Here is a 26791-nt window from a genome sequence, read left to right on the forward strand (position 1 = left end):
CGCACAAGCGACATAAAGAAGAACGTTGAAAACAAAAGCAGGACGCCTTCTACTGTAGTTGGCTCATGCAGCTGCTTAAGCGAATGTGTCACATTTCGACAGCTGCGTGGACACTTATGCTAATTTGAAAATGTCGTTAGAAACATGTCGTCGCTGTATTCTCTTGTCCTCTCGTTATCCTTAAACTCTTAAAAGTTTTCTTTCTTAAGTCGCTTGTTTTTAAATTTCGCATTTTACGCATTTAATTTTCATTTCCCACCCTCGCCTTTGAAATCCGTGAAATTATCTAATTTGCCGTTGCATAATCTATTTGTTTTTCAGCTACACAATCGCTGCGCCTCGTCGGTCAAAAAGGAATGTACTTTGGGCGAATATGCGGATTTAATTATACCGCCAACGGCCATCTGTCCGGCGGTCTTGGATCGCCAGCGTTCGGTAAATCAAGCGAATAAAGTGAGTTAATTATGCGTTAAGTTTTGTGGCAAAGTATTTTTTGTTTATATTTTTGTGTGTTCTTTGTTATTTTTATATTTGTGGATTAGATGAAAAGAAAAAAATTTAATTTATTAACAGTTTATTGCCCAAAGCAGTTTTATTACGTTAATTTCGATTGGTTTCATTTAAATAATTATCTTTTATAGTTCACTCAAAATCAAATTGAATTTAAATTATCTTGAACTGAGCAAAGTTAAGTTAAGTTATCCTAAATTAAGTTACATATGTTATATTATGTGAACTTAAATTAAAAAATTTCATGTTATGTTAAGTTACGTTAAGTTAAGTTAAGTTAAGTTAAGTTAAGTTAAGTTACGTTACGTTAAGTTAAGTTATGTTGAGTTAAGTTAAATTAAGTTATGTTAAGTTAAGTTACGTTCAGTTAAGTTAGTTATGTTATATTAGACTATGTTAGTTAAATTAAATTTATATAATCTTACTAATTTATTTTTTTTATGTAAGTGAAATTAAGTAAACTTAAACAATTTTAAGTTGATTTATGTGAAGTCATGTTAAATGAATCTCTTCCTGATTAATTTTTTTCTTTGATTGGAATTGAATTAAATTTAATTACTTTTTTAAGTTAAATTAACTTAGCTCAGAAAAATTAATTTACATTGAGGTTATTTAACATTAATTAATTAAAATTAGTTTAATTTAATTTAAGTTAAGTTTAGCTAAGTTAAGTTAAGTTAAGTTATGTTAAGTTAAGTCACGTTAAGTTAAGTTACATTAAGTTACGTCAAAGTTTAGGTTTGTTAAATCAATTCCAAAAATGTTTTATTTTGCAAACGAAATCAATATTTTTCATTAATATTTATTAATAATATATTAATTACAAAAAACTAAATGTATGTAAATGAAATATTTATGTATTCACCGAATGCTCACCAAATTTAAAATTAATTCATACACATTGTTTGTCTCTTCCATTCCTCTCCCCACGCAATATTTTTAATTACATTCCACCGCAAAATTTTAATCGGCAACCACAAATTCCAAAAATTACTCATACGCCACCGCGTCTGTATACTCATCACGCTTATAAAACCACTCCAATTGGCATATCACCTAACACATCAATCAACCAAATGTGTTATCATGTGTTCGTCCTCAATTATATACAAATTATAAAAATATTTGTGTTTTGAAAAATTATCTATAAATATATACATATAAAATAAAATTGTTGCTAATATAAGAAATCGCAAATCAATCATCAGGCCACACATTTTCAAATTACACCGCCAAGTGAGAGCAGCTGTCCGCTGTTGGTATTTGTGAATCCGAAGAGTGGCGGTCGACAGGGTGATCGTATATTGCGAAAATTTCAATATATGCTCAATCCGAGGCAGGTGTATGATCTCTCGAAAGGTGGACCAAAGGAAGGTTAGTAGGAAGTTTTAGTAGTGAAGTAGAAAATACTTAAAAAAAAATATATAATTTGATCTCTAAAAAATAAATAAATATTGATCTCTTTACGTCACTCTTTCTCTAGGTTTGACGTTATTCAAAGACATGCCGAACTTCAAGGTGATTTGCTGTGGTGGTGACGGCACGGTTGGTTGGGTGCTCGAAGCGATGGGTGAGTAAACAATTTTTGAATTGAAAAAAAACAGAGAAAATGTCTACTCATTCTAGTATCAAGTAATAGGCTACACAAAAACAAATGCAAATACTAATGACTTTTTGAGTTTTCTGAATGATTTTATGAAGATTCTTACTATTTTTGTGTACTGAAAGACTTTTAGACAAAACAAAAGCAAGCATGTGACGCAACTACATACATTTTTTTCACTTCTCCTCCATTTACTTAGATTCCATTGAGCTAGCCACACAACCGGCTATTGGCGTCATACCACTAGGCACTGGCAACGATTTGGCACGCTGTCTGCGCTGGGGTGGCGGCTATGAGGGCGAAAATATACCCAAGCTAATGGACAAAATTAAACGCTCGTCCATTGTAATGTTGGATCGTTGGAGTATTGAGGTGACGAATGCGGCGCCTGTGGCAGAAATACTACGACCAAAGGTGAGTAGCGGGAAAAGTGTGTGAAATCGAAATAGAATGCAGCAAATCTGTGGTGCAAGTTAAAAAAAAATATTTCTAATTGCAATATAATTAGAAAACAACTTCGTAAACCCATTGGCTGTCACTTCTCAACAGCAACTCAAAGTATCATCATCTCATACGCCATGGTAGACACACAAGCAATCACTTTTAAAACATTTTTTTCGCCGCTTTTTACATTTTTTTTTCATTTTTTGCACTTCGCTCGCAGTTTTCAATGTCCTACTGACATTTTAATTGAAATCATCTTTGACTCAATCGACTTTTTGGTGTACACTTTCACTGCGTCATCGCTCGAACTTAGCTGAAGTGATTGCTTTCCACTTGCCAAAATCCAATTAGTACGAAAGCCATTTGATAGCAGCAACCCAGTACAGCACGCGTCAACTGTAAGCTCTGCTTTCAATTGCTTTCGTACTTTAACTTTCTCTTCAGCTACCGCTCTTCATCTACCTTCGCCACTTTGTTCGCACACCTTTCGTAATCGTTTTACACCCCTCAAAAGTTCGGTTTAAATGCTATTACAAATATTGTTTGTCCCCTTAACCCTTTCAACTCAACTAGCACGAACTGCAGCAAAAAGTTTTGTAACGCAAAGCGCAAAAACTCTAAAAAAAATTTCTGAAAAAATGAAATTCAATTCGCGGGTACAATTCGAATGCACTCTTGTATGCTTCCTCTTTAGATATATTTTTATTGGTTGCGTTTTAGTGCATAAAGCTAACTTGTGGCAATTTTAAGTCAATTTATGCTACAGCCATGTGTACAAGTGATACACCCTGTTGAACCAAACCTTTGCCAGCAGAAGAAATAACTAGAAAATAGATTAAAAAGGATTGCGAACTCAAAGCAATTATAAGCGATTGCATTGTGCTAATCTTTTTGCAATTTCGCAAAGGACAAATTCCGATTTACTTAAATGGCAATGAGTGTAAAAGAGATTACTCGATTGCATATCACTCATACGCCTCGTAGGATCAGCTAATTCCATGTTACTCATACGCCCAGGCAGAAAATATAACAATGCTTAGAAATATATAGAAATATAATAATAATGATATAAATCCCAAAGGAATACCGCAAATTTTTTGAAAGTTGAAAATATTGCAATGTCGTGTCAAAAATAACTAGTCAATTAAATATCACTCATACGCCACGTACGTTCTCTTGATTTTTTATTACTCATACGCACTGGTTCTAAACATTATATAATATTATAATATAATCACAGCAATAATAAATAGAATTTTAATAATGAATATAATTATAATTTAAAAATTTTATAAAATATTGAAATTAAATTTTATTAAGAAAAAAAAATTACTTTTCAACATAAAGATAAATAATTAAAAATAATGGCTTTCTTAAAATATATACGCAAATTCCTTTCAAAAGGCTTTTTAACCTCAGTGATATGAGCTAAATTTTTTACTGATAAGGCTAATCGGTTTTTAAACCGGAATTTTCATTGAATCCTCAACAAAAGAAGTGATGATGTGATTACATTTTCCATGCACCTCTTTTTAAGCAATCCTAACCTCAATGTCAACGAAGCCGCCTAATCCAATCTAGAACAGTTTAGTGCGCTCATATGCACAAAATTATTTTACATAAATTTATGGCTTTCAAAAATCTTTTTATTTGCATTACTTTATTATTGCATAACAACACACTCGTGCCTGTATTTATTTATGCACAACTCGTACACCATGCCACGATGTGTTTTTGAGTTCCACTCAATGCTGCACCACACTGCTATGAACGCTCGTTTATATACCCTACATATTGTATAATCGACTTACTTCTTCCTACACAGGTCACGCTCCACTCGAATATGCAGAAAGTGATTGAGCTATCGCAGAGTGTTGTGGTCGAAAAGGCGCTTTTCGAGAAATTCGAGGAGTTCCACCGCAGCACCAGCGTTTGCACGAACATGTGCAGTGGCAGCAGCAGCAAACAGGAGCACATGACCACAACGGCATCCACGTCATCGATGAGTTCGTCGATTACCACAGCAACCGAATACGCCACCGATGCGGTTGGCAGCGGTATGCGTGGTACGAGTGTCGGCGGTGCGGGAGGCGGCATTGCGGGCAATGGTGGTGGTGGTGGTAGTGGAGGTGGCAACGTGGGTCGTGCAACCAAAAGCATATCAATGTCGACATTCGAAACGAAGCGCACGCTCACAACACTCAGCAATAGCAGCAGCAGTTGCAGCAGTACGAGCACAATTATTAGACAACAAAAGCAACAACAGCAGCACGAGGAACAGGAGCGCCAAAGGGAGCGACGTGAGCGAACGCAATCAGAAGACTTGCAATCACCTGGCACACCGCAAAAGCCGGAAATGGCTAAAAGCGTCGACGGCGATGCAATTGATGATGCCAGCAACAACAATAATAACAGCAGCAACAACAACAATGACAACGATAAAACGAACAATCGTGTTGTGAATCGCACCGAACGCCATTCAATACACGCGCCTGCGGTGGCAACAGACATTCCAAATAATCCGGCAGCTGGGCAGAAAAGTGAAGTGGAAGCTGCAATGGCGCCAGAACAATTACAGACACCTCCTAGCGCGAAAAGCATATCAACACCAACAGAAAGGGAAAATATTGAACTCAGCGCTGCATCGATGAAAGCGACTACCGCCGCAACCGTCAGCACCACTCCTGACACCACTGCCCCCACCGCACCCATTAGTCACATTAGCAATGAGGTAGAGCTCGCAGCTGCGGCAGTGGCAGCAGCGGGGGTATCGACTGCCGCTGACAGCTCGACAGTGCCAAACACGCCATTGTCACCGACATCGCCATTACCGATCTCTTCGGCATCGCCCAAATATTCCCCTACACCATCTGGCACCGCTGGCGCACCGGAGGCAGAAACATTAGCAGCAGATGCAGAACCCACAACACCGTCCACATTGACTTCGTCCGGCAGTGCAGCAGCGAAAAGTCAGACTGTCATATCTCTGCCCAAACAGATTAAAGTGCAGCCGGAAAAAGATTGCACAGTGCCCTATAATATCATCAACAATTACTTCTCAGTCGGTGTGGTAAGTTTAATCTTTGCAAATTTTTAATGTTCATATTGAACTGGGGTCAATAAGAAATATCTCACAAAAAACTTAAACTCAACATTGGAGCTATTTTGTTTTATAATTAATAGAAGTAGTAGATCTGCGCTTTCTACTGAGAACAAACAATACTTTAAAAATTATATAATGTTTTTGAAAGAAATCTTAACTCTAACAGCTGTTGTTAGCGAGGTCACAAACCACTCGAATTTAGGTATCTGATTCGTATTAGAATAATGTTTTCATTAAGAAGAATATATTCCGAAAATTCAAGTGCCAAACTTTAGGCAGGACATATTTATGTATGTAACTATATACATAGGTAAGTATGTACTTAATTGTGGAACTTAAGTACTGTTACCCCATAAATTTGGACCATCAAAGGACAAAAGAAAAATGGTGAGCATTTCTGAGTAAAGAGAAATATTGAAAGTAATACAATAAGAGGACATAAAACGAAAAAAAAAATAATCACAATAGTTAATTGGGAATTATTTTGGAATGGAGTTGCCATCTTTAAAAATATTAGAACTTAAACTATTAGAAAATAGATTTTAAAGAAAATGTCAGCGAAGTGTTCTCTGAGCCTTAAATAAAAATATATCTTATTATACTATAGGGTTGCCACCTTTTAATTTAATAGAAAACGCTCAAATTAAGAAAAAAACGATTGATTTTAAAATAATATAAATAAAATGTTGTCTCAAAGTTAAATGAAAATTATTTTGCATTACACTAGAGTTGCCACCTTTCAAAAAAATATAATTTGAAATATTAGAAAATACGTTTCAAAGAAAGTATCAGCGAAGTGATCTTGCGGCTTTCACTAAAAATACATATATCTTACAGTAGGGTTGCCACCTTTTCATTTAATAGTAAAACTTTGTAGAATTATAAAAAAACAATTGATACGAAAATAAGGCGTTTCCACTGAATGCAATCGAAGAAGCTGTTTTGAAAATATTTTTATTCAGGGTTACCAATCATCCAGAATAATTGAAGCATCAAAAATCTTCAATTAAAGCGTTAATTTTTTTGGATTCGCATAAAGTATCATTGTCAAGGGGTTCTTAGCATTAATAGAGTATCAGGCAAGGTACATTGAAAAAATCTTTTCGCCTCCCTGAAATCAAAAGACTCCAAAAACACCGCCAAGTGATAGGCTAGTATTCATGAAATCACGAATAATCTTGGGCTACTAATAACGCTAATCCATTGTGATGTCCAGAACTCCTAACTACGGATCAAAAAGACCGCCGTAAATCTACAAAACCTCTACAACCAGCAATTTATTGAGCTGGCTAAAATCTACTCCAGAAAATTCGCCGGATTCGTAGAAAGTATAGTTACTATCTCTATCTACCTTAATAGCTTGCACTGCTGCTTGAAAGGCCTTACAGTGATCTGGCAGTCTGAAACAATAGTTAATAGAGAGTTCCCGGCAGAAAACTTCCCCTTCTTCTGTAACGACGGAGACACTGCTTACACGGTTATAGCCGAGTTAACAACAGCTGATCTCTACAACAGAGTGGAGGGCCTCCTCTACTTACCCTGGCGGGTACTGCGTCGAATAATCTCAGAGCTAGAGTATTCTTATCCATTTGTACGATTTGACCCAGCCATGTTCCCCTCCATATAAACTGTAAATTCACTTATCAATTTTTAGATTAGAATTAGTTTCTATTCACAATCAATCACATTATAGATTGGTGTGGAAATAGGTTTTAATGATACGGAATTTTTTCACATAACTGTATTATTCTGCACTTTTGAGCTTGCTCTCTTTTGTATGTAAACATTTCATTCTTAAAACTACACTACATAACATGAAAGACTGTCAGCTCATCACTTTTATAATCGCCAAATTGCTTTATAATTCGTGTAAATAAATCACTCTCTTATTGCTGAGCAATGCCATTCATTTAAGAGCATTTATGGTAACCGCAAATAAATCTTTCAAGCTTAAACACTTTAATCCGCTATTTTTTAGCCCTTCAACGCACTCAACTATGGAAAAATATAACAAATTTCCGCTTGATTATACAGGGCGCATTTTCGCATGAAATTAACTGCCTTATGTCTGCCGGCAACTCGTTGTCAGTGACATTTTTCTCGCACACATTACATTTTTTTTATCACCAGCAAACACATGTTGGGTAAAAACGCACACCCCACTACCCCCATTTATGAATATAGATTTATATATTAATAACAGTACTTTACATATGTACATATGTATGTTACGTACTATACTCCCATGCATTGTCAACTTGTCGCTGTGGATATTACGACCATATAAACCGTAACGGCTTGTCCTTTTCCAATGATTTATACTCGCTGACACTATGCCATGAAACCTTATAGTAGACAACGCAATTGTCGACCGACCGACAGCCCGACCGAGCGTATTTATTTCTCAACAATTTACGCCAAAGCCACTAATCCCACCGACTTTTTAGTGCTTCTCCATTACTTGCTTTCATTTCAGTTTGTTTATTTTTATTTTTGTTCCGAGTTCTTTTACTTTTTGTGTGAGAGTTTCTACGTCGCCATTACTTTTGCTTTCACTAAGCGGATTTATTTGTTTCTGCCAGTTTTTTCTCGCGTTGTTGTGCTGTTTGTTATCCCTCTCGCTTGAAATGCTTCCAGAAGGAAGACTATGGTGGTGGTGTATATTATTGTTATGGATTTAAGTGAAAATTTTAATAGGAATTACGAGAGATTAAACAGTTGAATTGGACATTCGATGGTGGCATATTATATATTAACTATAAAGTAATTTCTAGAAGCAGCTTAAAGGAGTCTATCATGGTTTCCTAAAAGCCTTCACCTTTACGGTGGCTTACTTTATACTAAAAGAAAGTCTTTGAATGTTTCTCAAGAATGGGGGATATGAGTAGTACTACATAATTTTTCTGACTCGAAGTCAAAAAATACTAATAACATATCTAGAGAGACAGTGAAAACTTTTCCTCTTCTGTACCAAATTCTGTGAGATAAAGTTCATCCCCGATAGAAACTTCGCCAATCATATTTTATATAAGAAATTAAAAAATCACTCTGGAAGGTTAAAATAATCAGGATACCTACATTTATATCAAAAACTTTGAATTTATTGAAATCTTCACATTTAAAGCTGTCAAGAGCACTCTACGCCATTATTGAAAATGAAATCAATTTTTGACATACAAATTATTATGTTAAAATGATGAATCACACCTCTGTTCATTGATTAATGGTACTTCTTAAAGTTCTTCGTAGCTCTTCATCGAAAATTAATTAATTTATGCCACAAATAAGTATGTTGCAAGCGTACGCAACTTCTTCTAACTATGCACTGTTATCATTGCGCTTGTAAGTCTCAATTGTCGAGGTTGTCATGCCACACTTTGACCGCCAGCGTTGCCTTGGCGTCACTTTTAATATTGTCGTTATTGTTATTGTTATTAGTGTTGCCCTCATTCGGTCATATTTTATGTAGTCATATCGTCTTATATTGTACAAAATAAACTCGCTGGATTATGATTATTATTAATATAATAATTATGATTGCCAACGCCGCGACAAAGCGCACACAGGCAGACAACCATACACACGCGTATATGAGCGACCACACACAACTTCGTGACGAGTTTTAATAACAACAAGGTTTGCTGCACACTCACTTGTGTTTGCGATTGCGTTGGTTTCGTTTTAAGCAGAAGGCATCATTAAATGCCTTCATTAGATTAAACTTCTTGGCATGGCCCACACACCTTCATGCCAACATGCTCAAATACCAGTATATAGTATGTATATATGTAATAAATCCCTTACACTTTAGTTTAATTCTCTGTCAGCGCGAAATTGCGTCGCCGCTATGGGACAAGCTACACCTCTTTTGCTTTGGGTTTTTGCTTAAGCGCCTAAATGGAGGCAAGACATTCATTAATACGCAAGTATTCGGTAACTTAAGAGTGGCGCATGTTACCATGGAAAAAATATTTACCTTTAGCTCTAGTAGCAATAAATTAAAATGAGCGCCAATTGTAATTTAAAGTATTTTTAATTGTTAAGAACGCAGCAGGTTGTAAAAATTGTTTAATTAAAAACACATATTTAATGAAATGTATACCTTAATGCAAAACTAGCATTAGTCGATTAAAAATTAAAATTAAATTTTTATAAAGTATTAATTCTTCACTAAATATAAAGCAGTAGAAACCATTCTGACCTATTTTTCATAAAAAATTTCACTAAACAATTATAGAATGAAGAGGATAAAAGGAGGCCGAAAAATTCTTAACTATTAATTAATAATTTCTGAATTATAGCTCATACTTCATATATAATTATTTCTTAATTTTTAATTTTTAATTCTTAATTTCTATCATTAATTCCCTTTTTCATTCTTCATCCTTAATTCCTAATTCCAAATTCCCAATTCCTATTTCTTAATTAATAATCCCTAATTCCGAATCTTAAGTCTCAATTCAAAATTCATAATTAATAATTTATAAGTCATAACTTATAATTCATGATAGTGATGCATATAAACTAATAAGCACAGTTTTCTATCGAATATAGGATTCATAACCTGATCAAATTTGGCACGGACTGACAAAAAACCCCTACATTTTTTCTTTTTCTATGTTATTGACTTTAACAAAGATGGATTGACGAATAACAGGAACAAGTTTCGATAACCACAGGACCTTCACCAACAAGTTGTAGCAATTTTAAGAAAAAAACTGATTCGGTTTGCGCGTACAACTTAAATGGACCAGTCCGAGTCAAATTTGATCAGGTGTCCAAACGGTTTTCTGCTTCCATATTTCTTGATTGGATAGCTGTAGAACAAATATGACACAAATATTTAGAAGTAAAGTTTTCTAGTAAGATCTAACTGCCATAACATTCTTGGAGTACTTATGTAGCTCATATTGAAAGTTTTCACTGAACACATTAAGAATTTTTTTCATAAATTCAGTGTTGCGCTTTCTTTTAGAAGTCTTCATAAAAACTTTAAAAAATCTTCTTCACAAATTATGTTCACTGTGCACCTCATGCTGTCGTAATAAATTTCATAGCATGCTTTTAGGCGCATTTAATATTCATGTCGCGGTTGCTCTTCCTTGTTGCGCATATTATGAGCGACCAAATTGTATTAGCGGCCTACGCGAACACCTACACACACGCACACGCTCACGCAAACATTTGCCATACATTTACATATCCATTATAAACACAGTATTGTTGTTGCTCTAGCTATTAGGTTAGTATTTTATTAACGTTGAACGCGCTTGTGCTTTCAATTTTCGGCGACACGTTGTTAATATGCTTCGGTTATGCCGCTCATTACGACGAAATCAGATTAATCGGCAAATCGAGAAGCACGCAGCATGCAAATTCCGCGTTTAGTTTATTGTGGAGTGGCATTAAGGGTCTTTAAAAGCAGTGTTGTGTCTTTATAATAGGTTTGAATTTATTTTTATACCCGGTACAAGTTATATGGAGACGTAGGAGACCCTATAAAGTATTTATTTAAATGATAAGAGGGAGAGTTTAAGCGCTTTAGCTATATAACTCTGTATATACACCTCCTAGTTTTTGAGATATCGATCTGAAATATTGCTCACGTGCTTTTCTCTTCAAGAAGCTGTTAATTTTTCGGAAACGCCGCTATCGGATTAAAATAGCTTATAGCTGCCATATAAACTGAACGATCAAACGATCAAGTCGTTGTATAACAAATTTTTTATTTGACAAGATATCTGCACGAAATTTTGCATGAATTATTCTTTAAGGCAATGGTATAATCTCCGAAGAAATTTTTCAGATCGCACCACTATAGCATATAGCTGCCATACAAACTGACGGATGAAAACTAAGTACTTGTATGAAATTTTTTTTTGTGAAGGGCATTATAGCTTCGGTGCAACCGAAGTAAATGTTTTTGTTTGTTTTCCTTTGAAATTTGAAATTGAAAAAGTTTTTGCTTACGTTATGCATTAATAAACACGTGTAAACACAAATAAAAGAAAAAATTGCTTCTAGTGGCTTGTTTGTTGGCTAACATAAAAAGTGTTGTCACAAAAATAAAAGCTTTACTTTTTACTTGCCAAAATTAAGTCCATATCCACTTCATGGCTGTCAACGAAAAGTTTTGCACCATGCAGTGGTTATTCCTTAAAGAGAGATTTTGCTCGAGTTGGCAATAAATTCCATTTAAGCGAAATAAAAGGAGGACCATATACTTATGTATATACTAACGGTATAATATGTATGTAACTTCGTTGAATTACCGTAACCCATTTCGAACTGTCAACTATTGCTGACATTCTAGCATTAAGTTTAATTTTAATTCCGCTATAATCCGAAACTTACATAGACACATACATACATATACATACATATATCTAAGCTCTCTCCCGCCCATTTCCGCTTGCAATAAACTCAAATAAAATAGCTATTAAAGTGAGCGCTATAGCACTGAAGTGAAGTCATTGCCCCACAACGCGCTCTCTCTGCATAAATTCACATAGTCAACACTAACAAATACATACAAACACTCACACACACACACACACACATGTAATAGGCAGAAAGTGAAGTAGCAAAGCCATTTGTTTCTGTCAAGCACACAAACACAAGCACGGGCGCCCCCTCATTGAGCAAAAGAAGAACGCACGTTCGCATAATGATGTGGCATACTTTTAGGCGCGCTCACACACAAACGCCTTTGTGCACCCAAAATGGCATCGTTGCCATCCGCCAGATTACAATCAACACATTTCGCGGCAAATAGGAATTTATGTGGCCAAATGTGCGCGGCAGTAAATGGCCAGCAAAATCACTGATTCGCACATGTACACGAATGCGTGTGTGTGTGAGCGAGTGTGTGCGTTTGCATCAAAGCGACAGCTACTACAAAATGAGCAATCTCATTTGGGTTGATATGTGCATACAAATGCGCCTAAATGCTTCTCTGTATGTGTGAGTGTAAGTGTACACATGCATATATGTTTGGGTGTGTGTTTAGTGTTTGCCAGCAGTTAACAGTTGAAATTGGCGCTACACATAAGCACGGCTGTATATATTTTCTATCTATTCACATACATATAGTCACGAAAATGCCTGTTCTGCCGTTTAAGCACAATACTTTTACGGCTCACCATCAAAGTCGCATAAAATAAACAAAGAGCGTGAAAGTATACAAGTGGATAAGCCAAAATGTTGTTTTTGCCCGCGGCAATGCTTGGAGGAAAATTTAATCAAAAGATTTTTGTTAATACTTAAGTATTCGGTTGTTTATATGTAAATTGGATTTTAATTATAGTAGGCACATAAAATGGAACTCACCGTAGCCATTATAAGGGCTAAATATTATCACTTGTAGTATAAAAACAGATATTGGGACTTCATATTCGCAAATGTTCTCATAAATAATACCTGAGATCGACTTCTCCAATATCTGTATTAACAGGTTGAAAGCGGCTGTCCTGTTCTTTATGAAACAAGAAATGGTATTTGGCCTAACCACAAGCACCTATTTAAAATAGGACTTCCTGTTTCTTTAAAATGTCTTTCCAAATCGTATGGCTTCGCAGATCTTATTGAGTCTTTTCGCAACCAACTTCACTCTCAACATCTGGTATAATACAGCTGATTTATAAAAAGTTCCTTAAACCAGAAAATTTTTTTTCACGCTGATGAGACAGCAATCAAATGCCGTTGCATTAATTGCATACACAGACAACTTTTTTGTGGCTTAACACCTTGATGACCTCCGGAGCAACTGAAATGAACTGATTGCTCATACCAGAAAAATTTAGGAAAGTGTTTCCAAAAAGGAGTGTGAGACCCACAGACTGATTTCCGATATCCATTCGTGGATAGACAGACGACATAGGGAATTGAATTTCTACTATGCTTGCCCTAGAAACTACATATACAGATTCTAGCACGGCATTAGTCCGAACTGTTTAACATGTTCAAAGTGCTCTGAAGACACTGAGCATGTATTATCCTCGCTTTTTAAGTACAAGGGAAAAACTTAAAACTACACTCGGGGGTAGTTTTACGATGAAACTAAATGTGTCAGTCTACTGAGAACTGGAAAGCTATCACGGTGCCATAGAGGAGACTTAAGTCTCTTACCAATCCGGCGAAGTAACACTTAATCAGCTAGTTCCGCACTCCGGCTGTTGATGCTTCTGCCTCAAAAAAGTGATTCATATTTGAAACACATTGTTACTGGCGATGAAAAGTGGGTTATTTACAAGAATGTAAAACGCAAGAGATCGTGTTCTCAAAACGATGAACTATCGCAAACCATTTCGGCATTGTCAATCTTGCTTCTTCATTCTGGCGTAGACACCGCTTGAAGCGATTATAGCCGAGTCAACAACAGCGCGCCAGTCGTTTCTTCTCTTCGCTACCTGGCGCCAATTGGATATTCCAAGCGAAGCCAGGTCTTATCCACTTGGTCCTTGCAACGGAGTGGAGGTCTTCCTCTTCCTCTGCTTCCTGCGACGGGTACTGCGTCGAATACTTTCAGAGCTGGAGTGTTTTCATCCATCCGTACAACATGACCTAGCCAGCGTAGCCGCTGTCTTTTAATTCGCTGAACTATGTCAATGTCGTCGTATACCTCGTACAGCTCATCGTTCCATCGAATGCGATATTCGCCGTAGACAACGCGCAAAGGACCATAAATCTTTCGCAGAATCTTTCTCTCGAAAACTCGTAACGTCGACTCATCGGTTGTTGTCATCGTCCAAGCCTCTGCACCATATAGCAGGACGGGAATTATGAGCGACTTATAGAGTTTGGCTTTTGTTCGTCGAGAGAGGACTTTACTTTTCAATTGCCTACTCAGTCCGAAGTAGCACCTGTTGGCAAGAGTAATTCGATGGTTGGTAGTCATAAAAAACGTTTATGTTTTCTCTTTCAAACACTTAAACAAAGGAGTGCAGAATTGATCAATGCGGAACCTCATGCAACTTTTGCAGCTTGAATGGCATGCGCAACACACTATGTTCTCCAGACTTGGCACCGTTGAACTTTTACTCTCTGCAAAATTTGGACCAGTTTTTAGCTTACCAGGAACAAAGATTTTATGAGAGTGGAATCGATTTCTTATCCAAAAGATTAGAAAATTCCTTGGGTCGAAATAACGTGTTAAAATTTCACTAAAAAACGACATTATTTAGTGAATGACCTAATGAAGGAGAAAACTTACATTCTTATGAAACTTCAAAAAACAACGAAAAAGTTACAAAAAAAAGTTATTTCGCCAATGATCGAAGATGAGGAACAGGCAGCATTACCTGGTGAAGTTTGTTGCGAATCACAAGAAAAGCTCGAGTTGAGAGTTAAGGTTCAAAAGGGCGTGCCGAAAAATGTCTGGAATTTACGACTAGACACGAGGCAATAATTTTTCATCACGTCAACGCTCGACCTCACATTGCAGGAGCGCTTAAAAACTATTTGAAAAACAGAGGCTGGAAATTTGTGCCTCACCCGTCTTATAAGCAAGACCTTGCACCTTCCGACTACCATTTGTTTCGATCGATTTAAAATGCCCTCGCTGAAATACGATTTACATTAGAACAAAGTATCCAAAATTGGCTTGATTTATTCTTGACCGCCAAGCCGGCGCAGTTCTTTAGGGATGGCAACCCCAAATTGGCAAAAATGTGGGGAAAAAATTAAAGTTGCAGATGGGTAATATTTTGAATAATACTTTTGTAAATGTACCTCTTAAATAAACGTTGAAATTTTGGAAAAAAAAAACAAAAAGCAGGAACACATTTCAGACGCAATGAATTAAATAACAAAACTAATTCTCACGATGATGCAAAAATAATTAATATGTTTAACATAACTTATAAATAAAAATAAAATAAATAGTTAAAAATTATTCTCATAAGCAAAACATTAAAAATAATATTTTTAGATTAAATCTTCTAAAAAGAGCGAAAGCAACAACGAACGTGTGAAAATGTTTGAAACAATTTTGATTAATAAAAATTTTATTTTTGAGCTAGTTTATGATTAATATTCCAAGCAAATAAAACACTCATTTTTGTTCTCCTTTTTTTAATACAAAAAGTTGTCATATTAATAAAAGTTCAACAATGCGTCACAGCTTAAAGTTTTGCGAGCACACTTACATCATTGCAATACAGGAACGCAACTATAAATCCCTTACGGCAAACCACTCACAGACACACAAAAAATCCGCAATCGAATCCCATCACAAAACCGCTAGTTGCTTTTATCCGATTTTTGTTTCAATACCTACTATATATATACATATTTGAGAAGAAATCACATACATAACTACATTGTGACAAAAAGCACCCGAAAATTGTAATTAAATGCCCCGAGTAAATGATATTTCAAAAAAATATATTTTGCTAATTACTTTGCCGAATATGAGCGCGATCTGTCGACCAGTTTGTTTACAACATCTGCTTAAATCGGTACACCTCAGTAGTCCGCTGTGATTTTTACAATGAGCAAAAATATCGAACAAAGAGTTTGTCTCAAATTTTGTATTTCGTATGCGAAATCATCGCGAATTTTGGAAAAGGCTTACGGTGATTAAGTTTTATCAAAAACACAAGCCTACGAGTGGTACAAAGCCTTGAAAGACGGTCGAGAGATCGCTGAAGACATACCTCATTCTGGACGACCTTCGACCTCTTCAAGTGATTAAAATATTGAAAAAGCGAAGGGTATGGTGTTTAAAAATTGTCACGCAGCTGTTAGAGAGATGCAAGAGAGCTCGATATCTCTAGCGGGTTCGTTCGAATGATTTTGGTGGATATTTTGGGTATGAAAAGCGTTCTTGCTCGACTCGTGCCGATAAAGTAGAATGTTTTTCAAAAAGAGTACCGTAAACAGGTCTCTTTGGACATGATTGATCGTATGAATTCCGATCCCACATACATGGGGAGCATCATAATTGCCGATGAGACATGGGTTTTTGAGATTGATAGGCAAACAATGTAAACAATCATCGTTATGGAACCCGTTTTCAGTCGAACAAAGAGATAAAACAAAATTTGCTGAAGGCCATCCCAAAAAGTGCTTATGAAAATTGTTTCGAGGAATGGAAAAATCGTTAGCTTAAGTGTATTACATCTGGCAGGGATTACTTTGATGGCGACAAAATAAATATTCATGAATAATTAAATATTTTGCATTTTATTTTCGGGAACTATTTTGTCACAATGTGTACATATACATATGTATATGTATATATATTTTTATATAAAATTGCACTACCAGATTATGACGACGTCTGCTTTGCGTCAAAGTGCTGTTGTCACACATCGACTAGCGGTAAACTGTAGAGCTTTTGATGGGTATGCACACACACGCATTGAGAGGAAAACAATTTTATGGCGGTCGAAAGGCAATCATTGCCTGGTGATCTAGTTTCACTATCACAACAACACTCGAATACAACAACAATATGAATACGATAAATATATGTATATACGTGCACATATGAATGTGTTTGTTGTTGTATTACAACATGACCGATTGATTGGCGGTGAAAAGTTTACCACAATCGGCACAATCGACGGAAAAAATGCAGACCGCCAATCCGCCAAGTGAGGCCACAAAATCGATGGCTTCATTAGTACTTTATAAAATGGCAAACGTGATTTATTCACGTATGCGTATGTGTGCGTCCGTACGCAATTTATATGAGAAAGCATAAGTAAGCTACTTATGTTTGCCTGCCTTATTGATGCGTCTCGGTTAAACCGTTATTCAGTGATTTCTCAATTCAACCGCATGCATAATAAAAAGGTATTTTGTCAATGCACGCACACATACACACATACCCATATACAGACATGTAAATTTACGTGCCAAGCTGAAACCTTCCATTCTTCGCCAAGTGAATGCTCGCTTGCTCCCTTTTACACTTTGTCGCTTTTAGCGATTTTCGCATTTCTTTTGTGCGACGCATGCCCCATTCATTCAATCACTGCTTTAATTCTTTGTATATCTCGTAAATCTTCCGAGCATATATTAAATTTTATATTTGCAACATTTTATTTATTTGCCTTATTTGCTTCTTTGCTTTTGTCCTTCAAGCATGTTACACCTATTCGTTAAGAGTCAACTTATGTTCTTTAGTCCTCAGACTGTCATATTTCATACGGCAGTCCTTTTTGCGATAGTCCTTCTTTATGCACATAAAATATGTACATAGTTCCCTTACTGTAGTCTGAATCTTATCCTCGTGCACATGGGTGAATACGTATATACCCAGTGGGAAATTTTGGATGAAAAAAGTGCAGCGGATATGATAATATATAGGCGCTACACATCAAATATCTGTATAGATATGGGAAAACTCATTTTACGGATAATGAATTCACTAAGAAACAAATATTATTTATTAGAAAGCGAAGCTAGTCTACGGTCTCCGAAGAATTACTGCCAAAATACATATATGTATTTTACAAAAATGCCTCAAGCTACTCTCAGTAATAGGAATCGAAATCAACTCTCAAGAGGTTGTTAAACTCCTTAAACAATTTTTTAACAATTAAGAAGGAAAAATTTAATGATTGAAAATAATCACAAAATATTCAAAAGTTCGAGGAAATGTTTAACTCAACCCAATTTTCATTAGCATTAGAAGAGTACGCATTTCCCAAACTCTCATGATAATAAAGTCAATACCAAATGTCTCCTTCGTGAGATAGCATCATAGCATTGCTAACTTAACTTTACTTGCCCACTCTGAAATTTTCCTCATGAGCACTTTGATTGTTCCTAGTCAAATAGGATGCTTATAACTTCTGTGTCTTAGCAAACATTTTGATAAGATTTCAAAGTCGACGAAATGAAATTTCTATGACTAAACCTTGTTATGAAAGGGGAATGACAGTTAGCATAATTAACGAACGATGATGTGGAATTTTAGTATAAAACTAATTAGGACTATTCAAACATTACGAGTTGAAATGGAAGCAACTAAAGACATGCTTGTACTCCTTAGCTTTTAGCAAAAAATACCTAACAGATAAAATGTTCAAAACTTACACCTAAAAACAGTTACCCTTTTCCCATTTTCTCAAGCTATCAACACGAAGTCGAAGTGTTGTCATCTAGAGATAGCTTTTATAGACAAAACCTAGCACATAACCGTACCATCCCAAAACTAACACAACATTACTTAAGCAGTCAATAGGTAAACTTCAAATATTATAATAATATATATGCCATTGGAAATTTGATATTTCAAAAAATGTATTTTGTTGAGTTGGTAGGACTGTCCTTAATTACTATGCCAAATATGAGCGCGACCTATGAATCAGTTTGTTAACAGCAGCAGCTTAAGTCGATACACCTCAATAGAGCGTTGTGATTTTTCAATGGAATCTTTGCAAATGTTGGAAAAGGCTTACGGTCGAGAGATCGTTGAAGGCATGAATTGCTCTGGACGACCTTCGACCTCCCCAAGTGATAAAAATATTAAAAAAAGTGAAGGATGCGATGCTCGTCAGACAAGTGTTAGAGAGGTGGCAAGAGAGCTCGACATCTATCGCGAGTCGGTTAAACCTGGAGGTGAGGATCTGCTCATTGTTTTTTTTCGATAGTCGTGGATTGGTCAATGAATTTGGCCGTATTGACGCATTTGCGTGAGAACATCCATCGAAAACGGCCGGAATTGTGGAAAAACAATTAATTGATTTTCTACGACGATAATGCACCATCGCATCGAGCCATGATTGTGACCAAATTCAACGACAAAAACGCAATGAATACCATCGATCAACCACCGTATTCATCAGATTTGGTCCCGTGTGATTTTTTCTTATTCCCTAAATTGAAATTGTCCCTCCGTGGAACCCGTTTTCAGACGGTCGAAGAGATAAACCAAAATTCGCTAAATAAGCTAAAGGTCATCCCAAAAAGTGTTTATGAAAATATGCTCTAAAGAGACCTTTTTTGTAGGTTTCATCCACAGAGGAGAACGAAATAATTGCAGCAGTGGAGCACTTTTTTTAACGCCGTCAGAGGTCGATTATAATATGATAAATGATGAGAGTTTTAGACACCAACATCTTTATTATAACAACCGTTCTTCGTAATATTTGTTATACAAATATTTAAAAATTAAATAATTAAGTTTTAGAATGAACAAGTGCAACATAACTCCACCCAATTTTTTGGCAATACAAATTTTGCCTAACTCACTACTTCCAGCTGGGCACGCAAACGCATTACAATTTGCTGTGAACTATTTTCTTGCTAATCGGTAAAAGTTGAAAAGTTAACGGCACACTTTTCTCGTTGCGTGAATTCGCCCAGGGGTACGATGCATTCATTTTATCATCATTTATGTAGCTGCACGCATACAAACCCACACATGCATACATGAGCGCTCCTCAGACTCCTTAGGCACTTACAACTGAACTGTGAGATTCTGGCATTGTTTTATGCTGCTACTCAGCAATTTTTACGCCACTTGTGTACGAAACTTGTGCGCATTGCAAAGTGGAAATTATTGCTTTGTTTGCAAACTTATCCATTTTTGTGCCTGCATCCTGAGATGTGTGTGCGTGCTTTATGATTTCCAAATTGTGATTACAACAAAGTTTGTGAAAACATTTAATTTTTCCCATTTCGGGTTTTCATATGTCCAAATGGCAAACTAGCAGAGATAAGAGAGGAGAGAGAAACTCGTAGTTTATAAAATGCTTATGCAAATTTTTGCTGAAACTCGGTGTCAGTTGTAAACCGCAAAATTACACTTTTACAAGTGATAAGTTTTAACGAGAATCTCTGTTTGTGATTCCACAGTGAAATGTTATGCCATGTTACGTTATGTTTTATCTTAAATGTGAGATGGCAAAACTCACTCAGTGAAGAGTAAAAGTTACAAAAAGGAACAGAATTTAAGGTAAAGGGGTCACCACGTCTGAAAGCCTGAATAAAAGCAATTTGTAGGAATTAAAAATAAAAATAACTACAAGGACTGCTTTAAAATTTCAAGAGTATATTTATACATATTGTACATATTTTAAAAACACACAGTTTCGAAGAAAAATAAAAGTTTATAACTCTCCTTTTCGATTTACACCTGTTCGCTAACAGCGTAAGCTATGTTACAGTAGATGGCGCTACAAACATTAAAAACATTAAATGAAAATATTTTTTAAGAAGATATTATTGACAAAACAACCAAAAACTGACAAAATGGCGGACCTTTTAATAAAAGTTTCATTTTGCCAAAATTTGTGTCTGTTTTTTGTTTACTGAAATTAAAAATAATTACCGAATAAACCGCGTCCGTGGAGAGTCGATTTGGCGCCGTTCCCAGCAACTCGGACTGCGTATGGAACGACTTGGCGCATTTTACGTCGGATCTTAATTGAAAACGTACAAAATATAGCTAGTCCAAGAACTGAAGCCGCTCTTGAAAAGTTCCAAGAAGAACCGTCGTTTTCAAGCCAATTTTGTTCAGCGATTAGGCCAATTTCTAGCTCAATGGGTATATAAACAGGCAAAATTGCCGCATTCGGGACGAAAAGCGACCTGAAGAGATTCAAGAGCTACCGTTTCATCCAAAACAGCAACGGGTATGTGGGTCGTTGAAATCATCGGTCCATATTTCTTTAAAAAATATGCCGGTGGGAATGTAACCGTAAATGGCGACCGTAGTCGCGTCATGATAACCGCGTGTCATTCACTAGTTAAAGGATGGGCCATCTGCGACGTAGCCGCCAACATTTGAAAGAGATAATCACCAAAAAATAAATGGCAAAGAATGTTTTATCGCAAAATAATAAACACTCCCCATTAAATTTGAAGTTTCTGTGTTTTTTCTTTTAAAAAAGTAGGTAACCTCGAAATAGATCAAAAAGTCATGAAATTAAATTTAAGGAGAAAGCTTAAAAAATTGCACAACTACCCAATTTTACAAAAATGTGGGCAGGCAAGAAAATTGAAAAGTAAAGTTATTAAAATTTTTCAAAAACTTCTAAGCGAAGCTCATAATATTTTTTCCGGTCGAAATACAGCTTTTTGTAAAAAAAAACTTCGAAAACAGCTACGCAGAAATTACGAGATCTGATTCTGAAAAATTGGAAATTTCATCTACCACTTTTCTTCAGAAGTTCTTAAATAGACTTAATATGCAATTGAAACAGAGTTTACGAACAAAGCAAATTTTTAAATATCTTCTTACTAAACTAAGAGATTTTGAGTTTTTTTTTTTTTTGAAATAAAGAATTTCACATTTATAATTTGAAGTGGCTCAAATTTTTTTGATTTTAAAGATTAAAGCATCTGATTCATTCGGAGAGATTTGTATATTTTATATAAGACATAAGAGTCGAATAAAACTATAAACAAGGAAAAAACGTTAACTTCGACTGCACCGAAGCTACAATGCCCTTCACAGCTACATTTTTATCTTATAACTATAATGTTCCGTTGTAAATGATATAGTTGGATAATAATCTATGCCAAATTTTGTAAAGATATCTTGGCAAATAAAAAAGTTTGGACTTGATTTTGATTTTATTTTGTCTTATTAGTATATATGGCAGCTATATGCTATAGTGATCCAATATTAGTAGTCCCGACAAATGAACAGCTCCTTGGGAAGAAAAGGGCGTGTGCCGAATATCAGATCCATATCTCAAAAACTGAGTGATTAGCTCATCACACTGACTGTGTACCTATATAATATACTTCACAGAAAAATATCATAACTCTGATATAAAAATAATACAATTACTGCTATTTTCTGTAATTATGAATTATGTTAAATTAATTAATTGAATTTGACATTATTAAGTTATTATATTAACATGAAAATTGCTTTAAAACCTACTTAATGATTCTTAAGTCTCCAGAGAAACAGCGTCATGCTGAAGAAAAATGTCAATGCTATTTTTCAAGTGGTTGCATTAAGTGGATATCATATTTAATTTATACATTTTTTAATTAATTCATTTGCAGGATGCCGCAATCTGCGTTAAATTCCACTTGGAGCGCGAGAAGAATCCGCACAAATTCAACAGTCGCATGAAAAACAAGCTGTGGTACTTTGAATATGCTACTTCAGAAACATTTGCGGCGTCATGCAAGAATCTGCACGAGAATATCGAAATTGTGGTAAGTGGCATGGAGAAGACAGGTGAAAATTCGCACTGTGAAAGTACTGTATGTGTGTGTGTGTGTAGATGAAATAAAATTATGAATTAACTGACTGCAAAAGCCGCACGAAAAGGTAACACGAGCAAGAAGTACCGTTATCCCTGAGTGTTTGTGCATAAGAAGGTAGTATATGTACATATATTTATGTTTTTTCCATATATGCGTCAGCTAAGTAAGTGTTAAGCACCTGCCAAGTGAGTGTGAAGTGCTACCAGCTTTCAGGCGAAACTTTTCCAGTATCACCCTGAAAATCTCAAAAAATGTCAGAACGAAAGTAAAGCAAAACAAGAACGGTACTGACACATTTCACAAGAAGCCACAAGCTGGATACGTGTAAAAAACGGGGTAAGCCGTAAAGAGTTGGCTTGAGTGGCACTCATTCACGGAGACACACAACTACATAACAACATATACAGTTATGACTTTTTCAAAAAATCCAGCTCTTAGTCTTGTAGATGCACTAAAGATCCCCTCTTGGTTTTCATTCTTATGCAATCTGCTTTCATCAAGCTATCAATCCGGCCGCAATGTCATTTCATGTTGTCGCATATTTTACCCGCTGAGTGAGTGTTTCGTGCAAACGCCGGTAAAACGGGAAAAATCCATCATTAACGTTCGGCACTTTAATCGCTGCCATAGTGGCAAATCGCTGCGGAAAATGTGCCGGAAATTCGACATTTTCGCTTGCCATCTCTACTTCTCATTCGTTTTAGATTTTCGCATAAAGTTCAGTGTGGATGTGTGTGTTCTTTTCGCCTATGTGTGCTCACATAGCTGGGCGCTGATGTCGATTGAACACGCTGAAAATTTGTTCAACCGTAAATTATGTGTCCTTGCAGTTTGGTAATTTGCAGTCTGTAGTGACACGAGCTTATCACCGAGCGTCATTGCTTACGGCTCATTAGTGCCAACGCTTCAGAGTAAAATTGGCGTTTCGAGTGAATGGGGTTTTCTTTAAATTAACGTCGTGGAAAAATTGTATAAATATACATATGTATATTGAAAAAATCGCTTTCGGTGTTGTAAATGTAAATAAATATAATATGTTACAGAACAGTTGCTGAAGAAAGATGTTGGTTAACCTTTCTATAAGACGAACTTTTGCGTTTCACATAGAATCTTCATATATATAAATCTTCTGACCGTGTGTTTGCATTTGAACTGCTCCTAAACGGATGGACCGATTTTGATGAAATTTTGTGTGTATGTTCAAGGAGATTCGAGAATGGTTTAGATTTCCAATTTGGTCCACTGGAAAATGTTTTTTAAATTATTTTTTCATTTTTAGTCAATTATTATTTTTGGAATGTTTGACCGATAGATGGCGCTACCATCGCTGTATCCAATATTTAAACCTTAATTGCCGTAAACGTGCATTAAATAAAACGATGCCAAAGTAAAAAGCGACATCTGTGGATCAAGTTTTTATATTGTGGACAGAGTTGTTCGTTCTTAAGTAATAAATTAAGTGATTCAATACATCTATGGGTAGCTGTAACATTTTTTTCATACCTATTAACTATTGGAGGGGGTATCTTAACAGGCAATTTAAAATTGCAAAAGGTCTGGCATAAAAAAATAGCGGCATAACTGAAGTGTTGATAAAAAATTTGAGATATCATAAATCTTTTCGAAGCATTGCACAGGGCAATGCAATATTTAAACGGGAACGAGGAACACATATGTACATATATGCGTACAATTTCAAACTGATCATTCCTGAAAAATAATAAAATTTCTAAATATTGGGAATGGTAGAATAGAACTGCAATCAAATATACAATGCAAAGAATTAAAACTGGCTCATTTATCATTCGATGAATAGTATACTACGGGCATCCCAAAAGACTGATGCCATAACCTTGCCAGCCGATTTTTTTGTCTTTCCACGCTTGAGAACCGTTTCTTAATATGCAGTCCACCAGGCTGACAATCGATTGGACTCGATTGATTTCACTGATGCACAGCCCAAATTCAATAGTATTTTTACCCCAAAAACCAATTTTTTCTTAATTCTTTTTGATTCATTTTTGTTGCTTCATCAAAAATCCGATTTTTCCTTAACTAATACTTATAATCTAACTAATAGAAATCATATAGATGGTATTAGTAGTACTTTCTATGTATCAGCCACAGTAAAACGTAAGCGGGTCCTCTAGTATTATACGAGTATACTATTTTAAGATTAATAATATTGGAAATTATGCTTTTTCTTGATTTTTGAGTGAAGTTTAGATCGCGTTTATTATATCGCTGATTGCTTTTCATTAAAGCCTATACTCACTTTTGAACGGCTAATAAATAATTTGTGAATAACTTTTTGATCAGTTTTACGTCTTAAACTTACTTTTTTGAATTCAGCAAAAATAAAATTATAAGCCACATTGAGTTTAAGATGTATGGTCACGGTGAAATTTTCAAAAAATCCCGATATTAAAATTTAATGATTTTGAGAAATCAAATATTAAAACCACTTTTTATGCCCTGAATCGAATAAATTAAGTTCGCCACAGAGTTTGTAGCACTCTAAAGGAAACATTGCAGGTCCTATAAAATATACATATACATATGTACATACATAAACAAATGATCAGCGGGACTAGTTGAACGGCTTAAGTCAGGTCTCTATGCCAGTCTGTCTGTACATATGCATCCTAGTCCTCAGTTTTTGAGTTATAAATCTAAAATTTTACACATGAGAACAGAAATTTGAACTTGATCACAAACAATTAGCCGTCAAACACATTCTTACTATAGGGTGATTTTTTAAGAGCTTGAAAAAAACGCATAAAATTTGCAAAATCTCATCGGTTCTTTATTTGAAACGTTAGATTGGTTCATGACATTTACTTTTTGAAGATAATTTCATTTAAATGTTGACCGCGGCTGCGTCTTAGGTGGTCCATTCGGAAAGTCCAATTTTGGGCAACTTTTTCGAGCATTTCGGCCGGAATAGCCCGAATTTCTTCGGAAATGTTGTCTTCCAAAGCTGGAATAGTTGCTTATTTCTGTAGACTTTAGACTTGACGTAGCCCCACAAAAAATAGTCTAAAGGCGTTAAATCGCATGATCTTGGTGGCCAACTTACGGGTCCATTTCTTGAGATGAATTGTTGTCCGAAGTTTTCCCTCAAAATGGCCATAGAATCGCGAGCTGTGTGGCATGTAGCGCCATCTTGTTGAAACCACATGTCAACCAAGTTCAGTTCTTCCATTTTTGGCAACAAAAAGTTTGTTAGCATCGAACGATAGCGATCGCCATTCACCGTAACGTTGCGTCCAACAGCATCTTTGAAAAAATACGGTCCAATGATTCCACCAGCGTACAAACCACACCAAACAGTGCATTTTTCGGGATGCATGGGCAGTTCTTGAACGGCTTCTGGTTGCTCTTCACCCCAAATGCGGCAATTTTGCTTATTTACGTAGCCATTCAACCAGAAATGAGCCTCATCGCTGAACAAAACACGCGCGCGAAACACATTTCGAACCGAACACTGATTTTGGTAATAAAATTCAATGATTTGCAAGCGTTGCTCGTTAGTAAGTCTATTCATGATGAAATGTCAAAGCATACTGAGCATCTTTCTCTTTGACACCATGTCTGAAATCCCACGTGATCTGTCAAATACTAATGCATGAAAATCCTAACCTCAAAAAAATCACCCGTTACATCCTGATACTTAAAACAAATGCCAAAGGAATAAAGAATATACAATTTACCTATCCTTGTACCGACTCATATTTCATAAACTTTGACCCCCTTACCAAACGCTAGCCTTTACTTGGTTAAAGATCGTCTTAATACATGTTTGTACCGTTGAACTGGTGCTAAAATCCAGACACACTTAAGCAAATACCAAGCAAAAAATATAGACACATATGGATATATAAATTTATTTATATTATAGTATTTATAGTTTTCTATGGCTACCTGACCTGAGGTAAATGCAGATT

General features: G+C 35.7%; 1 protein-coding gene across 3 annotated transcripts in view; it reads left to right on the forward strand.

Moving 5' to 3' along the window:
• LOC105229131 (diacylglycerol kinase 1) overlaps positions 1-26791 on the forward strand; it is a 198379-nt gene that overhangs the window by 158648 nt on the left and 12940 nt on the right. For 2 of the 3 annotated variants that reach the window (XM_049453422.1, XM_049453423.1), the window contains exons 13-18: positions 322-453; positions 1698-1884; positions 1994-2080; positions 2313-2527; positions 4383-5627; positions 22638-22793. In XM_049453422.1, the coding sequence (XP_049309379.1) occupies positions 322-453; positions 1698-1884; positions 1994-2080; positions 2313-2527; positions 4383-5627; positions 22638-22793 (2022 nt within the window). The remainder of the gene's footprint in view (positions 1-321; positions 454-1697; positions 1885-1993; positions 2081-2312; positions 2528-4382; positions 5628-22637; positions 22794-26791) is intronic. The other variant, XM_049453424.1, reaches the window with a different exon arrangement.

The sequence above is a fragment of the Bactrocera dorsalis genome, chromosome 3, assembly GCF_023373825.1.
Source record: "Bactrocera dorsalis isolate Fly_Bdor chromosome 3, ASM2337382v1, whole genome shotgun sequence".
In the NCBI taxonomy this organism is placed as follows: Eukaryota; Metazoa; Arthropoda; class Insecta; order Diptera; family Tephritidae; genus Bactrocera; species Bactrocera dorsalis.